Source organism: Onychostoma macrolepis, chromosome 07, assembly GCF_012432095.1.
Source record: "Onychostoma macrolepis isolate SWU-2019 chromosome 07, ASM1243209v1, whole genome shotgun sequence".
Classification (NCBI taxonomy): Eukaryota; Metazoa; Chordata; class Actinopteri; order Cypriniformes; family Cyprinidae; genus Onychostoma; species Onychostoma macrolepis.
This window is the reverse complement of record NC_081161.1, coordinates 18,131,564-18,156,327: the sequence shown is the minus strand read 5'-3', so window position 1 is coordinate 18,156,327 and position 24,764 is coordinate 18,131,564. Positions and strand designations below refer to the sequence as shown.

The 24,764-nt window shown below is 40.1% G+C and overlaps 2 protein-coding genes across 13 annotated transcripts in view; both read left to right on the top strand.

Annotated features, from left to right (window-relative positions):
• tcf12 (transcription factor 12) overlaps window positions 1-12,907 on the top strand; it is a 110,889-nt gene extending 97,982 nt beyond the window's left edge. For 6 of the 12 annotated variants that reach the window (XM_058780959.1, XM_058780957.1, XM_058780956.1 and 3 more), the window contains 8 exons: window positions 504-577; window positions 1,290-1,361; window positions 1,721-1,912; window positions 7,486-7,600; window positions 7,782-7,947; window positions 8,133-8,365; window positions 9,353-9,503; window positions 10,190-12,906. In XM_058780959.1, the coding sequence (XP_058636942.1) occupies window positions 504-577; window positions 1,290-1,361; window positions 1,721-1,912; window positions 7,486-7,600; window positions 7,782-7,947; window positions 8,133-8,365; window positions 9,353-9,495 (995 nt within the window). In that variant the 3' untranslated portion in view covers window positions 9,496-9,503; window positions 10,190-12,906. Of the gene's footprint in view, window positions 1-503; window positions 578-1,289; window positions 1,362-1,720; window positions 1,913-7,485; window positions 7,601-7,781; window positions 7,948-8,132; window positions 8,366-9,352; window positions 9,504-10,189 lie in introns of all 12 variants that reach the window. The other 6 variants (XM_058780952.1, XM_058780951.1, XM_058780962.1 and 3 more) reach the window with 3 other exon arrangements.
• Window positions 12,908-17,147: 4,240 nt separating this feature from the next.
• Window positions 17,148-24,764, top strand: part of cgnl1 (cingulin-like 1) — a 28,527-nt gene continuing 20,910 nt past the window's right edge. The window contains exons 1-6 of the mRNA XM_058781859.1: window positions 17,148-17,302; window positions 19,681-21,330; window positions 21,464-21,558; window positions 23,217-23,322; window positions 23,768-23,869; window positions 24,187-24,335. Coding sequence (XP_058637842.1) covers window positions 19,732-21,330; window positions 21,464-21,558; window positions 23,217-23,322; window positions 23,768-23,869; window positions 24,187-24,335 — 2,051 coding nt within the window. The 5' untranslated portion in view covers window positions 17,148-17,302; window positions 19,681-19,731. The remainder of the gene's footprint in view (window positions 17,303-19,680; window positions 21,331-21,463; window positions 21,559-23,216; window positions 23,323-23,767; window positions 23,870-24,186; window positions 24,336-24,764) is intronic.

Here is a 24,764-nt window from a genome sequence, read left to right as displayed (position 1 = left end):
TGTATGGGTCAATAATTATCGATTTTTCTTTTATGCCAAAAATCATAAGGATATTAAGTAAAGATCATATTTCATGAAGATATTTTGTAAAATTCCTTCTGTAAATATATCAAAACTTAATTTTTGATTAGTAGTATGTATTGCTAAGAACTTCATTTGGACAACTTTAAAGGTGATTTTTGTTTTTTTCAGACTCTTAAAATTTTAGGACTCTTTACAATTTATATTTTTCTATTTATTTATATAAATGTCATATGTTACAGCTAAGATGTTCCTTAAACGATAACTCGTGAGTTCATTAAAAGAATCAGATCATGATCAATTGCACTCCAGTGATCACACTGTTTGTTTCTGCATGCAGCCAGTAAAGACAACATAGTCGACATGTTGCGCAAAAAGCACTGTTTTCCATTTCTCATTCGTTTCAGATTCACCTGTTGCAATGAAGCCAACTAGTTGTAATGTGTCAGGTGACTAAAAAGCTCTTCTGCCTCTGTCCGCAGGTACAACTCAGTGGCCCCGTGGGACTGGGCAGGCACCTTCCTCCCCAAACTACGAGAACTCCCTTCACTCTCTGGTAAGAGCGCTCTCCCCTCCCCCTGGCACTGAGCACTTTTTAATGGACACTGTGTCAGTAGATGACTTGCTTCTGGAGGGCAGGGGGTAGCTTTACATGGACATTCCTGGCTGACAAATGTCATGAGCGGGACTGGGAGGGGGCCGTGGGGACCGAACAATACCCGTCCCTTGGGGCGTGTCTCCTGCCATCTGTCCTCTCTCGTCCGGGGTGGATGAAGATTGGCCGGGGTGTGTGAAGGTGGGGTGGTTAGGGATTGGTTAGGGTGTGTGATGGGGGTGGGGTGCTGGCAGCTGCTGCGTTCAACCACTGCCGCAGGATTCCAGGGCTGACTGGGGAGCTGAGCCACAACAGGAGATCAGTTTACACACACACACACACTTTCCTTCCCACGTCATACATTCACACTATGGGGTGTGTAGCTAAATATTTACTCTAATACTTGTATGCCAGCTGCAAGTGCATTTTTATGGACCGTCCATGAGCAGCGGCCCTCCAGGAATCAGGAAATGAGCTGTGATCGGCAGAGTAAACCATGGTTCATCGTAATTAGTTACTTGAACAAGTACCAAGATGTCGGCAGTTGGCGCTCCGCTTCGATTCCCTGCCCTCTTTCTCTGCCGAGCTCTCATAAACCGTGCTTGCTTTTCTCTGCAGTCTTTCTGTCTCGTCTCTCACTGTACGTGTCTCTCCTCTTCCTGTCTGACTGTAGAAAAATCGTGTGCACCAGCAGCTTCATGAGCATCTGCAGGATGCCATGTCCTTCTTAAAGGATGTCTGTGAGGTATTCCCGCTCTTCAGATAGTCACGTCCTGTCCTTCTTTTCCATTCAGCCATCGGCTTTCTTTTGATTTGGCTGTGCTTTTTCTGTTTTGCCATTTCATCTTTGATGATATTAATACATAAAAATTACCATATTGCAGTTACTGGAAAACTGTTTATTTCGGTTTTGTTTATTTCACCAGATGTTTTTTTAAGTGGCTTAGCCTTTCACTTTTTCTCAACTTTTCTCTTCACTTTGTTTTTGAATGTTCTTTGCCATTTTGTAATTCTATGTCTTTAATAAAGTCTGGTGATATTTATTTCATTTATGCTTATGTTGTTTTCTCTTTCTCTCCCTCCACTTTGCATCACTCATTTCAGTCTCGGATGGAGGACCGGCTGGACAGGCTGGACGATGCAATCCACGTCCTGCGGAATCACGCTGTGGGCTCCACTGCCGCCCTGTCAAGCGACATCCACAGCCTGTTAGGACAAGTGCACAATGGGCCAGTCTCAGCCATCGGCACCAATTTCCCCGCTTCTGGATTGGTCACCAACCGAACAGCACAAATGGTAAAGAAAACTTCCCCGTCACAAAGGAAACTTTAGCTTATGTGTTTCAGAGCCACTGAATGTCTCATTGCTTTTGAGGTCAAAGTCTTGTACAGTTATTACAGGCACGAGTGAGAGAAATGCATGTGTTTTTTCATTGTGCCTCTCCAAATAGGCTAATAAACAGAGTTAAGCCACCTGTTTAAAATGAAGGCCTGGCCATGTGCTGAAACTGAACTATTTTCCACTGAGAGCAGTTTAACTTAAACCCACATACTTTCCATAAGCGTAATGGCTGGACCCAAGCTCATTCTCCCTCCTTGAGCTGCGTTCCTCAGGCTGAATGGGAAAAGCAGTCACAGTAGAATCTAGTAGATCAGTGCCGGTCTGGAAGACATTTCCGCACCGTAGCTCGCTGGGGCTGTGGGGACCTGCGTGATGTGAGACCTGCTGAAACTAAAGCACTCTGTATCTCCCCCACCATCCCACGACATTCATTCCCTTCAACAGAGAGATCTGCGCACAGCTGTAATAGTCGGAACAAGCGAGGGAGGCATTTCCCAGTGGTTTCCCAATAATAGGAAATAATCATAGCCTTTTTTCTGTATTCAAAACAACATTTGGATTTTCTTTCAACTTTTCAAATGAACTGACGCTGACCTATTTGTTTTTGTCCGAAGACTAAAGCAACACTCAAAAATGTTTTTGTGAATGATGACTACAGTGGAAAGTCTAGTTGACCACGAAGATCTGAAATTTCCTGATAAACAACTAGCTGTTCTCATTTAACATTTCAAGCAGACAGTTAATGTCTGGAATGCTGTAGCACATGTTAGTGAAGCTTAAGTCAAACAAAGTTTGACATGCTCAACATGTACAATTAGAGAAATCATTTTGTATAAATAAATATCTTTTTTATAGTTTCCTCTCCCCTCCACACAAGACACTCTATGTGTGTCAATAATGTTTCATAGCTCCAGTCTAAAAGAAACACATTTAGAAATCCAAATGCAACACAAACACTGTGCTCTAACCAGGAATGATATAAATTGATGTTTAAAAAAAAATAACGTTTTTTTTTGTCCTAAAAAGCTGTAATTGTAACAAACGTCAAGACATGCTCTCAGTTTTTGTTTGCATTCTTGCAGTGTCACACAGAGTAGCCCTGTCCATGATGAAATCTCATTGGTCCAAAATCCAGCTCCACATGTATTAGTTAGTTTTGCATTGATGTACACAATAGTAATTCGAAGTGCTTCAAATAAAAAAGATTTTTTTTAAAATCCTAAAATAATTATAACAAATGCATAAGACATAAAATTAACAAAAATAATTATTTAAAATGTATTCAAAACTAATTCGACGTGATTATACAGTGCGATTAAAAACAATGTAAATGATAAATAAAATCTCTTTCATGTAGGTCATTATAAATACATTTTGTTCTGTCATTATTTACCCACCCTACTGTTCCAAACCCATATGGTTTTCTTCTGTGGAACACAAAAAAAAACACATTTTGCAAAATGTGGGGGGGGTTTTTTCCATTCAGTGGTTTGGTTACCAGCATTCTTCACGATATCTTCTTTTAGATTCCATTGAAAGAAAGTCATTTTTGGGTGAACTATCCCTTAATGGCTGTAATTTTCCAACAACAATTCAGTCATTCTCTGATTTGCCACATGATGTTCACAAATTTTTGGCTCGGCATAGCTTATGTTTTCAATCGCGATGAACAGAGGTGCGTTTCATTCAGTCAGAAGAGAGGAGATTGCAGCAGAGTGACAGAGCAGTGCTGGGGCTGTGTCACGATCCGTTCGTCTGCGCGGGAGCTGTCACACTGCTGTCAGTGGACTATGTGTTCATACACACACAAACAGAGCTCTGTGCTCCAGGCTCGAACCAAACACACACTCAGACAAGGTCCTGATTCAGCACAGCCAGCGTGCTTTTATTTTGGCGCACTCTTTTCTCTTTCTGTCTCCCCTCTTTTCTTTTTTTCCCCCCTCGTCTTTTTTAACAACTCAGAAAATCTGATGCTTTAGTCGTGTGTGTCTGAGCGCCTCAGCTGTATGGTAATCAAGCCCAGACAGGAAAATGGCTGCCTTCTTTGGTTGGCACCCCCCTCTCCTCCATCCCTCTTCTGCCACAGACAAAGAGTTGTTTGGACACCTGTTGAGAGTGGTGCTGAGATTAGAGCGTGGGGGAAGGGGTTTGGGCCTGGGCGGCACGGAGGTTAACAGAGGCCAACAGTGACTTAGGAACGCATTCCTCAAGGAAAAGGGGGGAAAGACCTCTCCCCCATTTCTGTTCCTTTCTCTTCTTTCGCCATGACTCCCAATCCTGTGGATCCTCAAAAAGGAAACTAGATTGCGGGCGAACGTGCTCCCACCTGCTGTGGCAGGGGTGGAAGGAAGAGAGTTGGAGGGGGGCTGCAGCGGTTTCTTCTCCATTGCGTCGCTAATCGCATGGCAAGACGTTGATCAAATCCAGATGAGTTTGGAAGCCACCAGTGACGAATGCTGGTCAAACTGTCATTTGATGTTCTGCTTGAAAGGGCAGATTGTTTGTTGCCATATCCACATGTGAATAAGCCATTTTGTTTTGATGTAAGGTTTTTCAACATATAAATGCTGACAAATGATGTCTATTTCAAAAATTGTCCAAAAAAAAAAAAAGATCCTTCAAGTCAACTTTAAAAATCTAAATTAATTTACTTTGTTAAAACACATTTCTGGTCTTACTGTGCACAATGCAGCAGTACATGGTTTTTCTATAGAAATAAAAAAGGTTTTCATAACTTTTTTTAATACTTTATTAATTCCTTTAATCTGAAAGGACACATTAAATTGGTCAAAAGTGACAGTAAAGACATTTATAATTTTACAAAATTTTTCCATGTCAAATTAATGGAGTTCTTTTGTACTTGGAATTCTTTAAAAAAAAAATCCTGAAAAAAATGAATCACAGTTTACCACAAACACATTAAGCAGCGCAACTGTTTTCAGCATTGATAATAATAAGAAACGTTTCTTGAGCTCCAGATCAGCCTATTAAAATTATTTCTGAAGGATCATGTGAAACTGAAGAATGGCTGCTAAAAAATTCAGCTTTGCCATCACAGGAACAAATTGCATTTTAAAATCTATTAAAAACAGTTAATTTTAAATTGTAATAATTTTACAGTATTATGGTTTTACTGTATTTTTGATCAAATAAATGCAACCTTTTCTGAGCATAAGAGACTTCTTTCAAAAAAAAATAATTACAAATCTTACCAACTCCAAACTTTTGAATGACAGATAAGACATTGTTTTATGCTACTGTCGTAAGTATTGTAGCCTTCCTAAATTCTTGTTAATTCTTCTTAATGTAGTAACATTTATGTAATAATAATTTACAACAATAGCGAGTAGTGATAGATTTGAAAACTACTAGATCATGTCAGCTGTAAACTTCACATCCCATCAGAAAATCCACCTTCTTTGTTTTTATAAGTTTTATAAAAAAGAAAGTTAATATGAATTAATTAGTTATAGATATAACATACAATAAAAGCATACTGTATATACACAGTGTTAAAAAACCTACAGTATACAATATACATATACAGTATCTCACAGAAGTGAGTACACCCCTCACATTTTTGTAAATATTTTATTATATCTTTTCATGTGACAACACTGAAGAAATGACACTTTGCTACAATGTAAAGTAGTGAGTGTGCAGCTTGTATAACAGTGTAAATTTGATGTCCCCTCAAAATTAATTAACACACAGCCATTAATGTCTAAACCGCTGGCCACAAAAGTGAGTACACACCTCAGTGAAAATGTCCAAATTGGGCCCAATTCACCATTTTCTCTCCCCGGTGTCATGTAACTCGTTAGCGTTACAAGGTCTCAGGTGTGAATGGGGAGCAGGTGTGTTAAATTTGGTATTATCACTCTCACTCTCTCATACTGGTCACTGGAAGTTCAACATGACACCTCATGGCAAAGAACTCTCTGAGGGTCTGAAAAAAATAATTGTTGCTCTACATAAAGATGGCGTAGGCTATAAGAAGATTGCCAAGACCCTGAAACTGAGCTGCAGCACAGTGGCCAAGACCGTACAGTGATTTAACAGGACAGGTTCCACTCAGAGCAGGCCTCGCCATGGTCGACCAAAGAAGTGCACGTGCTCAGTGTCATATCCAGAGGTTGTGTTTGGGAAATAGACGTATGAGTGCTGCCAGCATTGCTGCAGAGGTTGAAGGGGTGGGGGGTCAGCCTGTCAGTGCTCAGACCATACGCCATACGCTGCATCAAATTGGACTCCATGGCCGTCGTTCCAGAACGAAGCCTCTTCTAAAGATGATGCACAAGAAAGCCCGCAAACAGTTTTCTGAAGACAAGCAGACTAAGGACATGGATTACTGGAACCATGTCCTGTGGTCTGATGAGACCAAGATAAACTTATTTGGTTCAGATGGTGTCAAGCATGTGTGGCAGCAACCAGGTGAGGAGTACAAAGACAAGTGTGTCTTGCCTACAGTCAAGCATGGTGGTGGGAGTGTCATGGTCTGGGGCTGCAGGAGTGCTGCCGGCGCTGGGGAGTTACAGTTCATTGAGGGAACCATGAATGCCAACATGTACTGTGACATAATGAAGCAGAGCATGATCCCCTCCCTTCAGAGACTGGGCCGCAGGGCAGTATTCCAACATGATAACGACCCCAAACACACCTCCACTGCCTTGCTAAAGAAGCTGAGGGTAAAGGTGATGGACTGGCCAAGCATGTATCCAGACATCCACCAACTCCGTGATGTTGTCATGGAGGAGTGGAAGAGGACTGGTGAACTCCGTGCCCAAGAGGATTAAGGCAGTGCTGGAAAATAATGGTGGCCACACAAAATATTGACACTTTTGGGCCCAATTTGGACATTTTCACTTAGGGGTGTACTCACTTTTGTGGCCAGCGGTTTAGACATTAATGGCTGTGTGTTGAGTTATTTTGAGGGGACAGCAAAGTGTCATTTCTTCAGTGTTGTCACATGAAAAGATATAATAAAATATTTAGAAAAATGTGAGGGGTGTACTCACTTCTGTGAGATACTGTATGTGCTTCATGTTGACTTAAATGCTTTTAAATAACCTGATGTTTGCTGTTTCCCTTCTACCACTACCCCTGAAATCCATCCATATTGTCTGAAGCGGTGCAGCATCCAGTCCAATGTTATGTTACAATCAACCTGCCTCTCAAAGTATAGACATACGCTTTCAAATTGGAAACAACATGAGAGTGTTTTTTGGTGGAACAGAGTCAGAGCTCAGGACTGAAGTGCCGCATGTCTCTCTGAGCACAAATTTGGGTCTGTGAAGGTCGTTCTTTGTAGTGTGAATACCACTCAGTTCTTCAGAGGGGAGGTCACACTCTACAGTAGGAACACAGAGACTCTCTCCGCTTTGAAGTCCAAGATCTGTCTCTTCCCCGATTTAATGTAAATCACTTTTGTTTTCTCGGCACTGATCAGATGGCTTCATGATCAGAGGGACTCTTGATGTTTTGCTCTGTTCTCTGCCTCATGTATTTATGGCTATCTGTTCTGACAGGGCTCTGTTCACCGCGAAGAGACCGTCAGCCTGAACAACAACCACGGCGGCCTGCAGGCCAACGCCGGTCCCACCTCCAGCGCGGAGCTCAACCACCAGGCAGAAACATTCAGAGGTTGGAAGCTTTTTTTACGTGCTTTATTTTCAGTTATTGTTTTGTTTTTGTATTGGTCGTGTTTGCCTCTTCAGTTATGATTCATACACAGTTTTATGACCTTACAACAAGTCTCAAAGCACTACATTTTAGAGGTTAAGTGTTTATTTTAAGTAACTGTGTACTTTTTTGTGTTTGACAGGAATCGCTAGTGCTCTGGCCAGTCAAATTGCTCCTTCTCTGGACCTGAAGGTCGAGAATCAAGAAAAAGACGACATGCATGATAACCACTCCTCTGATGACCTCAGATCAGACGACGAGAGTGAAAAAAGGGATATGAAGCAGAATCGGGGAAGCACTCGACCAAGGCAAGGCAACCACTCCTCGAAGTGTCCTTCAGCACTTCAACATTGACCTCAGAGACAGTGAATGAAATATTAGCACAGAGCACCGCTTCTATTTAATTGATGCCTGAAATGAAATGTCACGTCAAGCACATATACATTCAGGTTCATCCCTCCGTCTTGTGTGACAGTTGTGAATTGTTCTGCAGCAGTGTCAATGAAGATGAGGACCTGAACCCCGAGCAGAAGGCAGAGCGTGAGCGCGAGAGGAGGATGGCCAACAATGCCCGTGAGAGGCTGCGAGTCCGGGACATCAACGAGGCATTCAAAGAGCTGGGCCGCATGTGTCAGCTGCACTTGAAGAGTGAGAAGCCCCAGACCAAACTGCTCATTCTTCACCAGGCCGTCGCTGTCATTCTCAGCCTCGAACAGCAAGTCAGAGGTCAGACACTGTCCAGCACAATGCAATTATGTCATGTTTATATAAGATCTGTCAGTCAAATATAAAATATTTAATCACAATTAATCTTTTTCAGTCACAAACATGATCTTTTTTTTGGAAATGTAAAAATAAAGAAATGTGACAACAGTGTTAACAGCATTAAACATTTAATGAATTCTATGTGACAGCCTGTTAGGTTTCTAGCCTTTGATCAGACTTTTTTTTTTTTTTTGACATTATTATGGATACATATTGTCTTTAGTTCACAAGCTACATGTGCAAAAAAAGAGAAGCTTTGTTGTTGACAAATGATAAAAGACATTTACAAGTTTTGTTTCATGCAGTGCATTGAAAAAATCCACCTCAACCAGCACTCTTTTTGTTTTCTGATATTGTAAAGTATCCTGTTTTGGTGTGATAAAGCATGAGTGAACTGTATCAGTGTAGCAAATTCAATCGCAAACAGTTGCAGACCTTTTTGCAAAACCATCTGACTGATTAGATCAGGGGTCACCAAGTTCAGTCCTGGAGGGCCAGTGTCCTGCAGAGTTTAGCTCCAACCCTAATCAAACACACCTGAAGCAGTCTTACTAGGTATACTTGAAACTTCCAGGCAGGTGTATTGAGGCAAGTTGGAGCTAAACTCTGCAGGACACCAGCCCTCCAGGATCAAGTTTGATGACCCCTGGATTAGATCAATAGTTATTAATTCACAAATCTGGCAAAGCTAAACAGACACATCATGATAGCTGAAATACTATCAGGAAACATGATTCTCAGGTCGGTATGGTAATCTCCACTCTCAGGTTTATTAGTCATGTTTCACTAGGGCCGCTGGCAACAGCCCTAATTTATATTAATCAGTTCAACAGATCTCAGAGAGCTGGTTTTATAAGGCAATGAAAGCTTTATAAAAGTGTTATGATTACTTTTTTCAGTATTGCTTTATACACAGTGGTGAGATAATATGAATTCTCCTGTGTGCAGAGAGGAACCTAAACCCCAAAGCAGCCTGCCTTAAGAGGAGGGAGGAGGAGAAGGTGTCAGGGGTTTCAGGTGACCCCCAGCAAGCCCACCCGCCTGTGCACCCGGGCCTCACAGACACATCCAACCCCATGGGCCATCTGTGAACAGCCAGGTAAGCACGAACAGCTCCACACAGAGATGTAAAACAGGCAGGTGGTTAAAATACAACACCACAAGCAAGATTCTTTGCTTTGCTGTGGCACAAGCTCTGCTCCAAAACCTAGTGAGCTGCATCCTTTCTTACCTTCCTTAAGGAACATTTACATTGGAAATGCACCCGATGCCTTTAACTAGGTTTTGGAATGCATTGACTGATCTAGACTTTATATTAAGAGATTATATTACTCCTGATGTATACAGTCAGTTACAATATCGTATAAATGTTTGGTAACAATATTTGTCATGTTTATTATGCAGTATTATTACAATTTGAAACTTTCAAAACTTCTGTTTTAAAATACAATTTATTCCTGTGATGACAAATGCCATCATTACTCCAATCTCCAGTGTGACATGAGCCTTCAGAAATGATTTTATGCTGATTTGATTCTCAAAAAAACATTCTTTGATGAATGGAAAGTTCAAAAGCACTGCATCTATTTGAAATATAAATGTTTTATAACATTATAAAAGTTTTTACTGTCAGTTTAATACATCCTTGCTGAATGAAAGTATTAATTTCTCTAAAAAACTAAAAGCCCAAACTTTTGAACTGTACTGCATACACACATAAGAAAGTGGTCTGAGTGTCAGTACAGTGGGTCATAAGCAATGTCCTTATCTTTCCCTCACTTTCAGATCAAATGGATCCCGATGGCGTGCGTTAGACAGAGTCGGTGACCTTGCTTTCCACGGGCGGACAGGACTCACAGTTTGTGACACAAATTTGAAAAGACAGACCACTCGAAGCAAAATTCCACCGTTAAGCAATCCTGAGATAGAAGAAAACTGGCAAGTGCCCAGCTCCCTGTGAAGACATCCCATATCGATAAGCAACTTTCTGCCCACCAGAAAAAAAAAAAAAAAAAAATCAAGCATAAAAGCCCCTCAGCACATATCGCTGTCTGCAAGCCGTGTGCCGCAGCTGTACAATCAGAGACTGTCGCCATCCCTCCACCCTGTACGTGGAAGTTGCCTTGTGCCTAAACTGAATTGACGAATGCATTGTAACAGCAATTTGTTCTTTTCTTTTCTTTTCTTTTTGCGTTTGTTTGTTTTTTTCCTATTTATTATGTTACTGAGCTGTAAGTCTATGTTTAAAGGGAAAGTTCTGACATTGCTATTAGAAGCTGGTGGCGTTTCAGTAGATCTGCAGTTTGTCCGTCACATCAGAGTCGTGTGCTGTCTGCAGCCTCGCTCTTGTCGGTCTGTGGTGGAAGGGCCTCTCCGCTCAGACATCCACTCGATCAGATTAATATATTCAGATCAAATTCCGTGCCCTCGTGAAAGAATCTGATGGCTCCCTGTGTCTAAAAAGAAAAGGAAAAAGAAATAATATATTATTTATATTTATCATACATTCATTCCACAAATAACAGCATGAGAAACCAAAACTACCTAATTCTTTATTTGTATGTTGATAGTGTAGAGTCAGAGTCCTCGTCACAGACAGAAACTTATGAGTGAGGCAAAATAGGATCAGCCTGTGCGTTTTGACCAGATTCCCTGTGTCGTGGAGACGATGGTGGAACGGCAAACTCTGGCTTTACTGAAAGGTCAAAGGTCAAACACAAGCTGACATGTTTATACTCATTAGTGAGCAGTACAGATACGGAAAGCAGAACGTTACAAAACCCCAGCATTCCCTGCATATTTCTTAGTGTCTTAAACGGGAAAGGGGACGCAGTCTCGTCCTTTTGATTCCTTTGCCATATAGTGTTAAGGGTAAAGCGAAAGACGTATTTCCGATTCAGTTTGTTTGTATTCAGACGTTACTTTATTTGGTCGAAGAGCCGTGGTTATGCCGAGGGCATCTGTACTGAGGAATCTCTGTTATACCGCGAGACATGGCACTGTTGGAAAAAGAGTTGGATTTAAAACGAAGACCATTCATTCGCCTGGCCTGAATTGAAGTTTTGTTTTATGTTCTTTTGTTTTTCTAAAACCATTAACAATTTAAAAAAAGAGAGAAAAAAAAGAAATACTCAAAGTAACCACATGTTATATGTTTATTTGTAATTGTATACAAAGCATCTCTCTAGGCTTCATAGTAAAGCGTATATTTGTCGTGTGAAAATAGAAGGATGTTCTAAGTTACTTAGAATGGCTTTGTCTTTCCCCTCATGCATTGAAGTACTTGATACTTGATCAGCAGAATGTGAGCGCAATGTCTGTTCAAAAAAAAAAAAAGAGAAGCTCTATGAATTCAAACGCTGTGAAGCATCAAAATCAGCAAACAGTGGAAATGATGAACAAAGCCAGTTTGGATCAGGATTTTTCTCTGCCATTATTTGTTTTCTTTGTAAATCTGAAGAGAGCAGCAGTCACCACTTTTGTTTTATAATGTGTGAGACCAAAAATGTTTTTTTTTTTTTTTTTAACCGTCTTGCTTTGGATCTCTTTTTCTGCCCTGTCTGTTTGTCTTCCATGCGTTCACACCATTGAAACAAGACTGCCACATTCTCATATGAACCACTCTCGAGAATACGAAGAACAAAACTTAACGAAAGATTTCAGAATATCAGCATTATTTTCCTTCTGTGTTTTTTCTCTTTCTTTGCTTTGTGGAGAGTTTCCTTCCTTAACAAAATTATTGTGAAATCCACTAGTCTTTGTGGCCTTGTTATACATTTCAGTATTCAAGAGCTTGTATTTTTGCCGGCTGAAAATTAATCGAGGTTATGAGTCATCTCTTTGTCTGTTGTTTTGTTTTCCCTGTTTTTTCCCCTTTTCCTTTTTTTTTTTTTTTTTTCTGTGTTCTGTTTTTCCTCTGTTGGATATGTTAGATTTTGCTGTATGCCCTGATGCTTTCCCTCATAACAAAAAAAATTATGAAAAAGGATAAAAAAAAACATTTGGCTTATTTTTCACTATAGTTAGTCTTTTATACAATAATATTGTAAGAACATTTCTTGAATTCTAAATATTACTCTTTCTAGATTTTTGAAATCAAAAGTTTTGAGTAAAAAGTTTCTTACTTTATTTTACTATATTAGATAGTAAAAAAAAATGTACGGTTATTTACCATAACCTGTCCATTATTATAAAAAAAGATTATCGATAGCATCTTAAGAACATAAGTAGGATTGTAGCTCGCAGTCTAGTACGTATGGGGTATTGTACGAGCTCGATGTTCCAGAGGATGTGCTCTCCATCTCTGTCTCCAGTCTGCATTGTTGGTTGATGAACGATTTGTACCCATGTCAAAATTCAAGGTATTGTCAATGCACATCAGAAAACCAGCAGTAAGAAGTCGAATTCTTTCTCTTTTTTTTTTCTGTCTCTGTAACAGAAAACACAATATGTATATAACATTTATGTAGCAATAAATGTGCCATCTTTTTTTAACTCTATTGTATGTGCCTCTTATTTTCCCTCAGTTTTTATCGTCTCAGCATTTGGTTTTCATCTACAAGTTCATACAGCAAAAATGGATTAAAATGCGTAACTTCATTTCACTCGTATCTGAATTGAGTCAAAGCTTGGCATTACGTCTGCTGGGATTTTCATAAGATTTTGTACATATACAATGTCATTCCAAACCTGTATGGCTTTCTCTCTTCTGTGGAACATAAAAGATGTTTTGAAGAATATTAGTAAGCAAACATTTCCCATTGACTTCCGTTGTATGGCCAAAAAAATATAATGGAAGTTAAAAGAAATCGAAACTGTTACCAATTCATCAAATTATCTTTTTTGTGATGATGGTGAGTAAATGATGACAGAATTTTCATATTTGTGTGGACTTTCCAATTAAGTCTATTTAAACAACTGCACAAACACTGTTCATGTTATCTTCACTGTTCAAATATTTGTCATATTTACAGTTAGTTTTCTTTCTAAGGCATTATGGAACCCTTTTCTGTTTTCAGTACAGTGTGAAAACACCCGATGCAATATTTAAAGGGGAAAAAAGGTATAAAATAGTCTGTATTCTGTATAGCTTTGTCTGAAAAAAAAAGTCTTTGCACTGAGAAAACATTTTCTTTTTAAAGTAATTCAGATTTCAGTTGTAAGAGTTCAACATCTGTCTTTAACTTGACTGAAAGACAAACATACTTTGCGTCTCTAGTGAATGATCATGGGAAAATAGCATTGGAGTATGATACTCTTTCATTGCGGGGTGTGTGCATATTCCCACGTATTCCCAGTGTTAATTGACTTTGCTTCCTAATTAAATTATTTGTTTTTCCCATTTCTGTGTCAGTTATGAAATATGGGAGCACCTGTTTTGTCCCAGTAGTGGTGAATGGTTTACAGCCAGAGTCTTTCTGCGCAATGCAACTTCCAGCATACCTCACCAAACTCTAATAACAGTTCGCTGTTAATTTCTCATTTTTCATCTCATCCGTACATTTTTACGCAATGACATCAGTCCTGGCTGTCCAATTAAAAGACTAAACTAAATCCCAGAACTCATCTCCTTGGCTTACACATCTGCCCTAAATTATGTCTCTGTACATGTGTGCGAGAGACACTTTCTCATTGGATTTGTCCTGCGCTGACAGGTTGGGCCCCAGATCTGCTGTGAGACAGGAACGGCACTGGGGAAGCGTTGCTAAATGCTGGAGAGACCTCGGCCAATTCCAACTCTGTCAGTCTTCCAACACGACACCTCATCTGGAGGCTGCTCCAACTCCACTGGCTGGGTGGGAAGGCTTTGTCCCATTTCCTCCCTGTGTGTGTGTGTGTTTTGTGCGACTGTGTGCATATTCCTTCCTGCCTTTATCAAAACCATGCCCTGGAGTGTTTACTTGCAGTCAGCTAGAAAAATGGGCAATGTTTTATAAGCATGGGACCACCGTGTTTGCGAGCTGACTTCCTGTGGGTCTGGCTGCCTGGAACAGCCCAGCGAGGGAGTGTCATGGTGGGCTTGCTGACAGGAGCATCTTGGCTTCTGCTGCTGGACCGCAAACAAGGATGTCTCAGGCTGACATGCATTTGATCATGATGTTCCTGCTGACTCTTTTCCTTTCAGTCAAATCGTTTTTGGGTTTTCATTTGATGGCCACAGTTAGGGTTCTGTTTACCAGATTTTATATTTAAACTTCATGAACTGAATTCTTCTATATAGGTGCTAATGTGATACTATTACTAACACTTGCTTAAATTACAGAGTAGCCTACCAGTGCTACAGTTCTGCTTATCAGCCAAACCGTGGCCGCTAGAAAACCTTTGTTCACTTGGTGTCCCATGACCTTTTTTAAGTGAAGTATTTAATGTGAGAGCTGTTGAGAAACTATTCTTAACAAAAAAAGTATCTTTAAATGTTGACATCCATTCCTTAAAATGGATATGTTGGTCTGTTCAGTGTCAGAGGTCTGGAGTCCAACAATTCAAAATCATACATTTTTTGCTTAATCTGTAGAACTGATTCAGTTGACTGTAATAAAAATATTTTTTAATTATAAACTAATTAAGCGCGTTCTTGCGTTTAAATACAGCAAAGCGCAGAAGTGGAGAAGAAAACGCAGTCTCGAGACGCGCTGAACCGCAAAACTCTGACAAAATAGAGGAAAGTGAGTCTTAATTCCTTCTCACTTTTTTTTGTGAAAATGGGTTTAGCTGAGCTGCATTCCATTTTTAAAGTAAAGAAATAAATATAGTAGCTGTTGTTTTGTATAATAAGATTCAGTACAATAACACTAATATATGTGTAAACTCAAAAGACGTAAAACTGAATGAAAGTACGAAGCCGTATGAAGAAAACACTGCAACGCCTCTCTCCATCGCTGGATCTCATCCGGATCCCCAAACGGCGACAGACAGCGCGCCCTGCTGAACATGCTGCAGGGATTTTAAATGGAGATTCTTGTGTGCTTCCCTGAAGTTCCACAGTCCTCACAGCTGCACCCACACAGAGAAATGAAAACACCGCAGACCCACGACAAAGGGTGGAGTCATCAGTAGGCCTGCTACTTACACTAGATACACACAAGTTGTGTTTTGCTCTTCGTTCTGTAAGGTTGGTCTGTAAGCACAAATGCAAAGTTTACAGGATAATGAAGTTCTGTTACTAACCAACTTAGCCTACTAAAAGGTCTAGAAATGACATGAGGATGAGATGACAGAATATTCATTTTGGGATAAACTATCCCGACATCAAAATTATGCACATTAAAACAAAACAAACATAGTTGATAAATGATTGCTTGTGAAGTTACCACCCCGCAGTGCTCCTCCACTTGGTGACCCATTTATCTCCTCGTATTATATTAAGGAGGTTGACAGACACGGAGGTTTTCTTCTTCATAAATTTGGAGATGTAATAGAAACACTTGGGGAAAATCTTGTTCTTTATTTTCCCAAATGAGATCTGATGAGATGTTAACTGCACATGCACTCACAGAAATCAGCCAGTGCATCTTCACCGGTTCAGTCATCATCTGTACAACAGTTTTGTCATCATTTGCTTTATTCAGTTGTACCGTAATTTAATTTTTATCAGGTGGGTTGATTTTAATTGTTCTATTAACATTACTCTGGTCTCATTATATTTTTCTAGCAATTTTCTAGCAGTGTGAATACACTAGGGTGTGTTAAAGTGTGTTTGGCATCGCTGTCATTTGCATTATGTAAATCTGCTGTCAGTGTTCTATCACTAGATGGCGCTGTCAGTCTAAACAGCTGTCAGGGCATCGTTTAGTCAGTGAAAAATACAACAGTTCATGTTATTACGTTATCTATTTTTATTTTTTATTTTTTAATAACGAAAATTTTATTTAGGTAGCCTAAATATATGTAGGCTAAGTGTTTTTCTTGACATTATTACTAATCATAAAAAAAAAAAACTTGAATATTGTTGTTTTATTACTTATTTTATTGTAGCACCAAGACAAACTCTCAACAAAATGATTTTATGATGATGGTGATAATGCTGAATGATGGGGGAAATCAGTACATTAGCCCATAATCATTAAAAAATTAATAAATCTTTCACCCAACGTTAACAATACACAAATGATAGGCTGTGGAAATTAACCATGTGGAATAAACATATAAAACAAATAATAATAATAATAATAAAAAGATGATAACCACATTTGATTCTTTCTCTAAACTTGAAATACTTTCCCATAACTTGTGTATTTTTATTTGTAAATTATTATTATTATTACTTTTTTTTTGCTTTTTACTTGACAAGTTCAAGTAATTAACTTTTTTTTAAAACAAAACAGATCCAAACCATTAGCTACATATTAAAGACGGACATCCTTCCGAAGATCGTCCCTGACATAACAAAATGTTACTATGCATACAATAAAAAGGATTTTAGCACGAATAGAATGTTTTTGAATTATTCGTTTCATGATATTCAGTACAATGTTAGGGTATTGAGGGTTGACATTTTTTTTCAATAATAATTCATCATCACATGAAAACCCTTGATTTCACCGATACTGGAACTGGAAGCACAAGGGCTTGGATGGCCTACACCCAGTTTCTGCGCATTGTGTCTTGAGATCAGGTGAAAAGCGAAATGCGCTGTGCTCGTCGGAGTCCTGTGGAGCAGATCAGCTGATCGTGGATCAGGCTGCGGCGCTGGTTGGGTGGAGTGAGTGATGGGTGTGGGCGGGGCTTTGCGCTCTTCAATAACCCGAGTGCGTGAAGTAAAACTAGTCTGAAAGCAAGACGCGCAACAAGTGACTTTAACCAACTGAGAGGAGATGGAGCTTTCGTTTTGTGTCACAGCTGTTTACAGAGCTTGACCAGAAAATAAACGCTTATTTTTAGGATAAACGACAGACAGCGGTAAGTGCTGATTTTGAGTTTTGTTTTTATTTATTAGTGTGCGAATCTTTGCTGTTCTAGAGACATTTGGGCAACATGGTAGTGAGTAAAGTAAAGTTTATTAAAACATTGAAATTAAAGTTTATAAACATTAATGAGCTGCCAAACAGGTCATGTTACTGTATTGTAAACCAAACTATATTATTAAACTGCACCTGCAGTGCTCGGAGCATCTGATGATTGTTTGGTATTAATTAAGCAAAATATTAATTGGTATGCAAAAAGCAATTAAACAAAAAATAAGTAAATAAATAAATAAAACTTTTGGCGCAACCATACACATGTTTTAGATGCATAGAAATGCAATCTCAAAAATAAATACTTGCATTATTCAGTATGATTAGATTTGCAGTGCAGTGTAAAACAAAATGTAAATTAATTCACTTGCATTAAAAACATGAAATTAATCTGGTCAAACAGTATCCATTCAGTCTGCCTGATAAGTAAATGCTAAAGAAAGTTCATTGTAAGATGGCTGAGTATTCCTGTTATCCCTCCTGACAGAGTTATGTTGATTGCTCTGTCATCTAAAGAATGATTATCCATAAACCTTATTGTTTAACTTTTTTTTTGTTGTTGTTGTTGTTGATGCTCCATAGCTATAGCCATATTTTTGGTCTAGATCAGGGCCAAAGTTTAGGAGTTGGTAAAACGAGAGTTAAACTAAAGACAGGGATGCAGGTGGAGGCCTTGCTGCAAGAGTTGGCCCAGCCTGAGTTAGCTTCCCTGTCAGAGCTACACATTTCCAGTGGGCACAATGAGAGGAAAGGAGCTACATTAACACCATTGAGTCCCTCTGCACATAGTACATGTGATACAGGAGCTGAAAGAGGCTATTGTGTCATATCCTTTTTTTCTGCAGCAGAGCTCTATTCCTTGTGGATAAGGGGGCTTGCCACTTTTTAACTTGCTCTTATTGTTCTTTCTCATCCCCCTCTATGGAGCTGGAAAGTTTGAGTCTCTTCTGCTCTCCTGAGTGTGTCGGACGATGAGAAGAACTTTCCTTTTTGGCTTGTTTGTTTATGATGATGTGTTCATTTAGTGTTTTTGTAGTAGTTTTAGGTCTTTAGGTCTTCCAATCTTACGCTTTCAACCTGTAGTCTCTAGTGTCACCTTCATTCTTCATTGAACGGATTCTTTACTTGCTCATTGAAAATGAAGCAATGCTGTCTTTGTTTTCTTCATTGTCAAGCCCTCAGGGATCTCACAGGTTGCATGCATCGTAATACACTGCATGCTTTGGTCATACCATTTGCTGTTGCAACAAAGACATCAATATGACTCATGCAATCTTTTGTTGTCTTTGAGGTGAAAGGATGTTATCAGTGGGGTCCAGAAGAAACTGATAATAGCCTGTTGCCTGGTGTGATGCCTGTAGTGGGGCGATATTTTTGCAGCTTTGTTTTGCCATTCCTGAGGCACAATACTGTTGCTCATTGCGTATGTCACTGAAATTCTTTAGACGTGATTGCACTGTCGAACATAGTATGAGTGCAACTGGGTGTTTTTGATTATTTGCAGTCAAAATTGGCAGCATTTTGAATAAGTTGTACTCAAAGAACCAAATTATATGAAAACGTCTTAACCGCTATACTTTAGTTTATTTCCATGAAAGATATGAGCTCTTGACAGACAATTTAGTCACCAGCTGTTTCAAGACAATTGAATACTAAATCTGACTTCCTCTGTTTTTTCCTCCGCTTATCTTTCTACCGCAGCCCCCATACTGTACAGTGACATCATTTACTTTTGTTTTGTTTTTTTGCCAATGTTTGTTTTTGTTGAGATGTAATCTACATTGCACTTTCTGTTAGCTTTAGTCAGCAATGTCAGTGTGATTGAAATTATAAAGTCTGAAGCCGGGCTGAAAGTTACTTAATTTGTAGTTACTTAATTTTCTGCATGCTTGCCATGCTCTTATGAAGTTAGCAGTCATTATTGTACTGTTTGAAATGGCATCAGATATTGTAAGTCGTCATCTAACTCAAGTTCCTTGGAATAACTACAAAGACTGTGGCATGTGCCTTTGTCAATGTTTGTCTCAGAATAAATTCCAAACCCTGGCCTGAGCAATGAATATGTTTAAAAGGCTCCTGTTTTGTCCAAACAACCTTTGTTTGTGGTGGAGGATCATTCTAAAATCTTTGCTTTAACTTTGGTTTGAGGTCTAAAAAACCTTGCTTCCTAAATTTTGCTGTAATTTTAAGTCTTAAGAAGATAAACTATATGGTGTAAACAAATGCTGTCAGATAGTATCATTGTGGTCTTTTAAAATTGCAAAGATAGCGTAAGCATCACAAACTACTTATGTAATAATGAGATTATGGCTTTGTTTGCAGAGGTGAGCCGCTCCACAGAGAGGGATTTGGTTGTTTCTCTCAGTGTTCCTGATGGAGTCTTATAGAGTCAGCGGCATGCCAAACACTGGGCTATCACAAGGCTATACGCAGCCTTCCCGCACAAGAGGCCAGACCAATGGTACTTATGGCCTCAGTATCAGAGTTCAAGGAATAGATGGACACCCCTATGTGGTCCTCAATAACCAAGATAGAGGTCCGAACCCCTATGCAGTTCCACAAAACAATAATGGATATATGAATTCTGAAAGCCCGTTCAATTATGATGAATATGATTTCAAAGGAAGCAGGAAGAATCTTTCTGAAGACCCATATATGGATTTTATGTCTCCAAAGCTCCATGGAGGTCCTCACAATGGGACTTCCGATCCTAAGATGCAGTCCAGTCTGTTAAACTTCCAAAAGCATCCAGAGATTCTCAAGCCATATGATCCTGAGAGCAACACTCTCGATAGCTTTCGAAGTCTGCCTTCAGTTGAGAATCGAAATCCCTACCCAGGATCCCTACCCAGAGCCAACTCCCCAATTGTAAGCCAAGCCAGATCCTCCAGCCAAGTTCCAGAAGCATCTTTACCAGATGACAGGGGACACGCCCAACCTCCAGTTCGTCCCCAGACACTCCCGTTCTATGTCCAACCTCAAACCGGCCCAGCCAAAGACCATGTTCTGCCACAGCCTCAGGTCAAACCCCCTGTTCAAACACAACCTCAGGTTAAGCCATCATTTAAGACACCAGTGCCCTACCAGACTCCGTCTCAGCCTTCACAACGCCTTCCAGTTCCTCAGCCATCTACAATAGCCAACAACCCCAATGACCAAACCAAGGCCTCTTCTAGACCTTCCAGCTCAGTAAGTAGCACAAACTCCAGTTTGGAACGAAGTCGACGTGAACCGGACCTTTTGCCCTTACGCCGTGTTGACTCCAGTGGCCCGGTGCTGCAGTCTTCCTCCTCCCAAAAATCCTCTCTGGGCTCCACCACACCAACCAAGGAAGACCAGTTGGACCAGCTTTATGCAGAGACTATCAACCGCCATGAGAACAGGCGCTACATCCCGTTCCTGCCTGGGACAGGGCGTGACATTGATACTGGTCCAATTCCAGGTGTGGATGAACTCATCAAGAAGTTTGACAGCAAAGAGACTCAGCAACGCAGGGGTCGGTCAGGGCGGAGGAATCGACTTAACCCAGAAGACCGCAAGCGTTCCCGTAGTGTTGATAGCGCCTTGCCATTCGGTCTTGGGGGTGACTCTGACTACTTGGATGAAGTTAGTCGGAATCGAGGCAGGTCTACAGAGCATCTCCTTCGCCCGTCACTGCTCCTGCAGAAGGCTGCTGGAGTGAAAACCTCCCCTATGTCGCCAACTTCCTCTGTTGGACCCAGGATAAACCTAAGAAACACAACACAAGTTAAAAGTGCTCCAGGCTCTCCTCAGGGCACAGTCTCCAACTCTTCAGCTGCTATTTTAGGGTTCAAGAATCCCCAGAGTCGTCGCTCTGTAGCACCTGTAGAGAATGAAAATGAAGAGGCCAAACCATCACAGAGTATGAAGTGCCTCTCAAGTATGAAAATGGGATCAATTTCTCGTCCCGTTGTCAATGGTAAAACATCAAGCACTGAAGTGGATGCTCAGGTAAGAACGCATAGTCTTCCTCTTTGCTATGTATGATATATTCCCACCATTATGGGGTGACTAGTAATTTGTTTTATGCATGTATACATATCATGACATGTATTTCTTTCTTTTTTAATATATTTTTGCCCAGGTGACTCCTGATCTTCTGAAAGGTCAAGAAGAGCTTTCACAACAAACAAATGAAGAGACTGCCAAGCAGATATTATTCAGTTACCTCAAAGATGGGTGGGTGCACTTTCCAAATTGTTTTATATGAATTTGTTAAACATAATATCTACAAAAGTCAAAAACATTAACTTGAAATATTTATTAATTGGTCAATGACAAATGAGAGTTCATAAGGAAAAGCTACAATAAAAAGCATTTTTTAAATAAGTTTTAATGATTGAAGATTTAATGCACGCATATTTATAAGAGCTTTCAAATAAATATATATATGTGTATAATTTGTATCATAAATATGAGTTTTTTGGAGTCTTGTTATTATTGCAGGTCTGCAGGGCTCCTCTATATTATATAATTTGTTTCTTAATTAAGAATTAATCTGACACACTAAAATTTCTGATAAATTAAAACAGTGACAATTGTGTTCTTATTGGTCTAGAGTTATTTCCTACTCAATAGTGTTCAGTCTTTTTTTCTGAGAAGTGAGATTTTTCTTGGACTGTAAGGTAGTTTCCACATAGTCTGACACATAATGATAACACTACAAGAATTTTACCTCCCCTACATTGATTTGTGTACAGTAGAATCATCCACTCACAACTCGCACTCCCACACCTTTATCTCACCCTTTCAAGGAAAAAAACAGGTTCTTAATGTTCCTCCTCTAACATCTTACATCAAAATGGCAAGTCATTTTAAAAAAGCTGCTTGTTAAATGTTCCAAACCGTTTTTTGCCTCACTGCCAGCAACTCAAATCTGTTATTTTGCTTGGACTAAATTTCCACCCAAAACAGCGCTGTTTCCTGCTCTCCTCTAATCCTGCATGATCACTGCACAGCTTCAAACGCATGCTGTAGGTACCCAACGGCCCAACCTGCTCTAGCGAATAGCTGAACCCGTGCCCTCCCTGAACTCCATATTCTTGATGTCAAAAGTGCCGCCCTTTCTGCATTCCTTATGTGCTGCATGGAGGGAGGTAAGCAAAGCGGATTATACACCAGTGTCTGTGAACCCTCTGAAGCCTTGCAGATGTAGGATCAGATATCTTCTGGTCAATGGCAACCTTTAGAAACCAGCCCTACACACTGAGGTAGTGGTTAGTTACCATTCAGAGGCACGTGCCATAGATGCACCAGGGTCGTGGTAGTTGTAATGGAGCAAAAATACATTGTCAGCAGTGTTGTGACATGACACGTCTGTTGGCGACAGCAGCTTGCGTCATGAAACCGTTAATGACAGTCCGCTCTGTGGGAGGTGTGTGTGTGTTTGAAGGAGAGGCGGTGCTGGTCTGTTGGTTTCTCCTCTCTCTTTGTGAAATGTAATGATATGCTTTAATCTGTATATGCATGGCAGTAACCCAATGTTCTTTGCTTTTCCCTGATGCATCACTCGAGTGCCCTGGGAACATGCGGGCATCCTTGTCCCTGCTCAGACACACATTCCCAGACATGTGACTTGTTAAAAGAAGGCAGTAATTAGGGTGGGCAGGTCATGAGGTGACACATCAAAGCTTGAGTACTCGGTACTCTCCACGCAGGCAAAGAGCCAGGCTGATTTTTTTCCCAGAAATATCAGGGATTATACACTCTGATCCAGTCACTAACACACACACACACACACACACACACACACACACTATCAACACACATTTTGGCTCGGAGAAAAGGACTCTCAAACCATCTGAATGAATTATGTGCACTTGTGTCATGTTTTGCAGGAGCAATGATAACGATGACACCACCAAGAGGAAGGTCAACCTGGTGTTCGAAAAAATCCAGACCTTGAAGTCACGGGCTGCTGGGAACGTGCAAGGCGACAACAAAGTGAGCCGTTGTTGTGGCATTGTAATTGGGTTCAACAAACAGCTAAGACTGTGAGCCTCTTATAAGAGAGACTTAGTCTATCTCTTGGAGAAAGCATAAAGGCTGACGTTATTTACTCAGCGAACAGCATAGTCATGGCTAATGTTTAAACATATGCAAGCAAATTCAGACAAGAACCTAGTCTTTTTTATTTAATTTGTTAAATTATTAATTTGTTTTAACACTCACTCCTACAAAATCATGAAATCTTGTATATGGAAAGACCAGCTTGGAGTGAATGAGCATTATAAATTCCCATCTTTTGAAATATTTCTGATTAGAACAGGGATTTTTCTTGAAAAATCTGCTGTTTTTATTCAGCTTGTATGTGAATCTGTATTGAATCACTATCACTATCATATAGAGCTAAAAAGAGCTCTGTTGCTTATAAACCTTCCTCTTTCAGTCTCCAGACCTTGCAGCCCAGGCTAGAGCCCTTCAGGAGCAGAAAGCAGAACTGGAAAAAGAAATCGCTGATCTTAAGAAACAGCTTGAGGATGAAAGCAAGGTAATGGTGAAACCCTCTCTCTCTCTCTCCACTAACACCTCTGCAGCCTTAACTCGTCAACTGTACCTTGGACCCCTGCTCTGTCTGTTTGGTCAGTCTGTTAAAAGCTTCTGTGCTGATGGAAAATCCCACTCCTATCACCACTTAAGATCAATAATCAAATTAACCAATTACTGGCTTATTATAAAGACTGGGCCTTAAATCCAAAAAAAAGATGCCCAGTGTTTCAAAGAGTCAGTGATTTTTAAGGTTCAGTAAGGTAGGTTACTGTAATTTCTTGTCCTTACTGTCATTTCTTTTTATGTCTCTCCCTGCAGAAGCGCAGTGATCTGAGCGAGACTCAGCTAAAGGCGGGATCAGGAATGAAAGACTTGAGGAGAGAGCTGGACCAGAGTCAAGCCGAGTGCAGCAGACTGCAGGACAAGCTTAGTAAAACAGAGGCTGACCTGCGCACTACAGTGGAGGAGTAAGATATTGTCCTGTGGAAAGACTCACAATACATATGTAGAAAACTCACTACAAATTTAAAAGTTAAAAGCTCATATGTTAAAATTCTAGCCTGCACATTTTATATTTAAATCCATTCTGCAGAATTTGAGCCCAAATTCAAAGCAGAAGTTGCTGGTTAATGTCTACTTATGCTTATGAGTGTTCACTGTGAACTTTGGAGCAAAAGGAAAACTTGTAGGTATTGGCCCTGATGTGAATCCTTCTTACACTGTGAAAATCTACACTACCCTCAGAAATGCAAGTTTATGGGATTTCTCCATCCTGGCTCTGTCTAAGGTTGTCAAAATAAGTGTAAATTATGCTCTGTGACACCATGGTTTGAATTGGCAGGGGTTTATATCAAAGACTATATGGACATGAGCTCAGCAGATTACCAGGCCTGTCT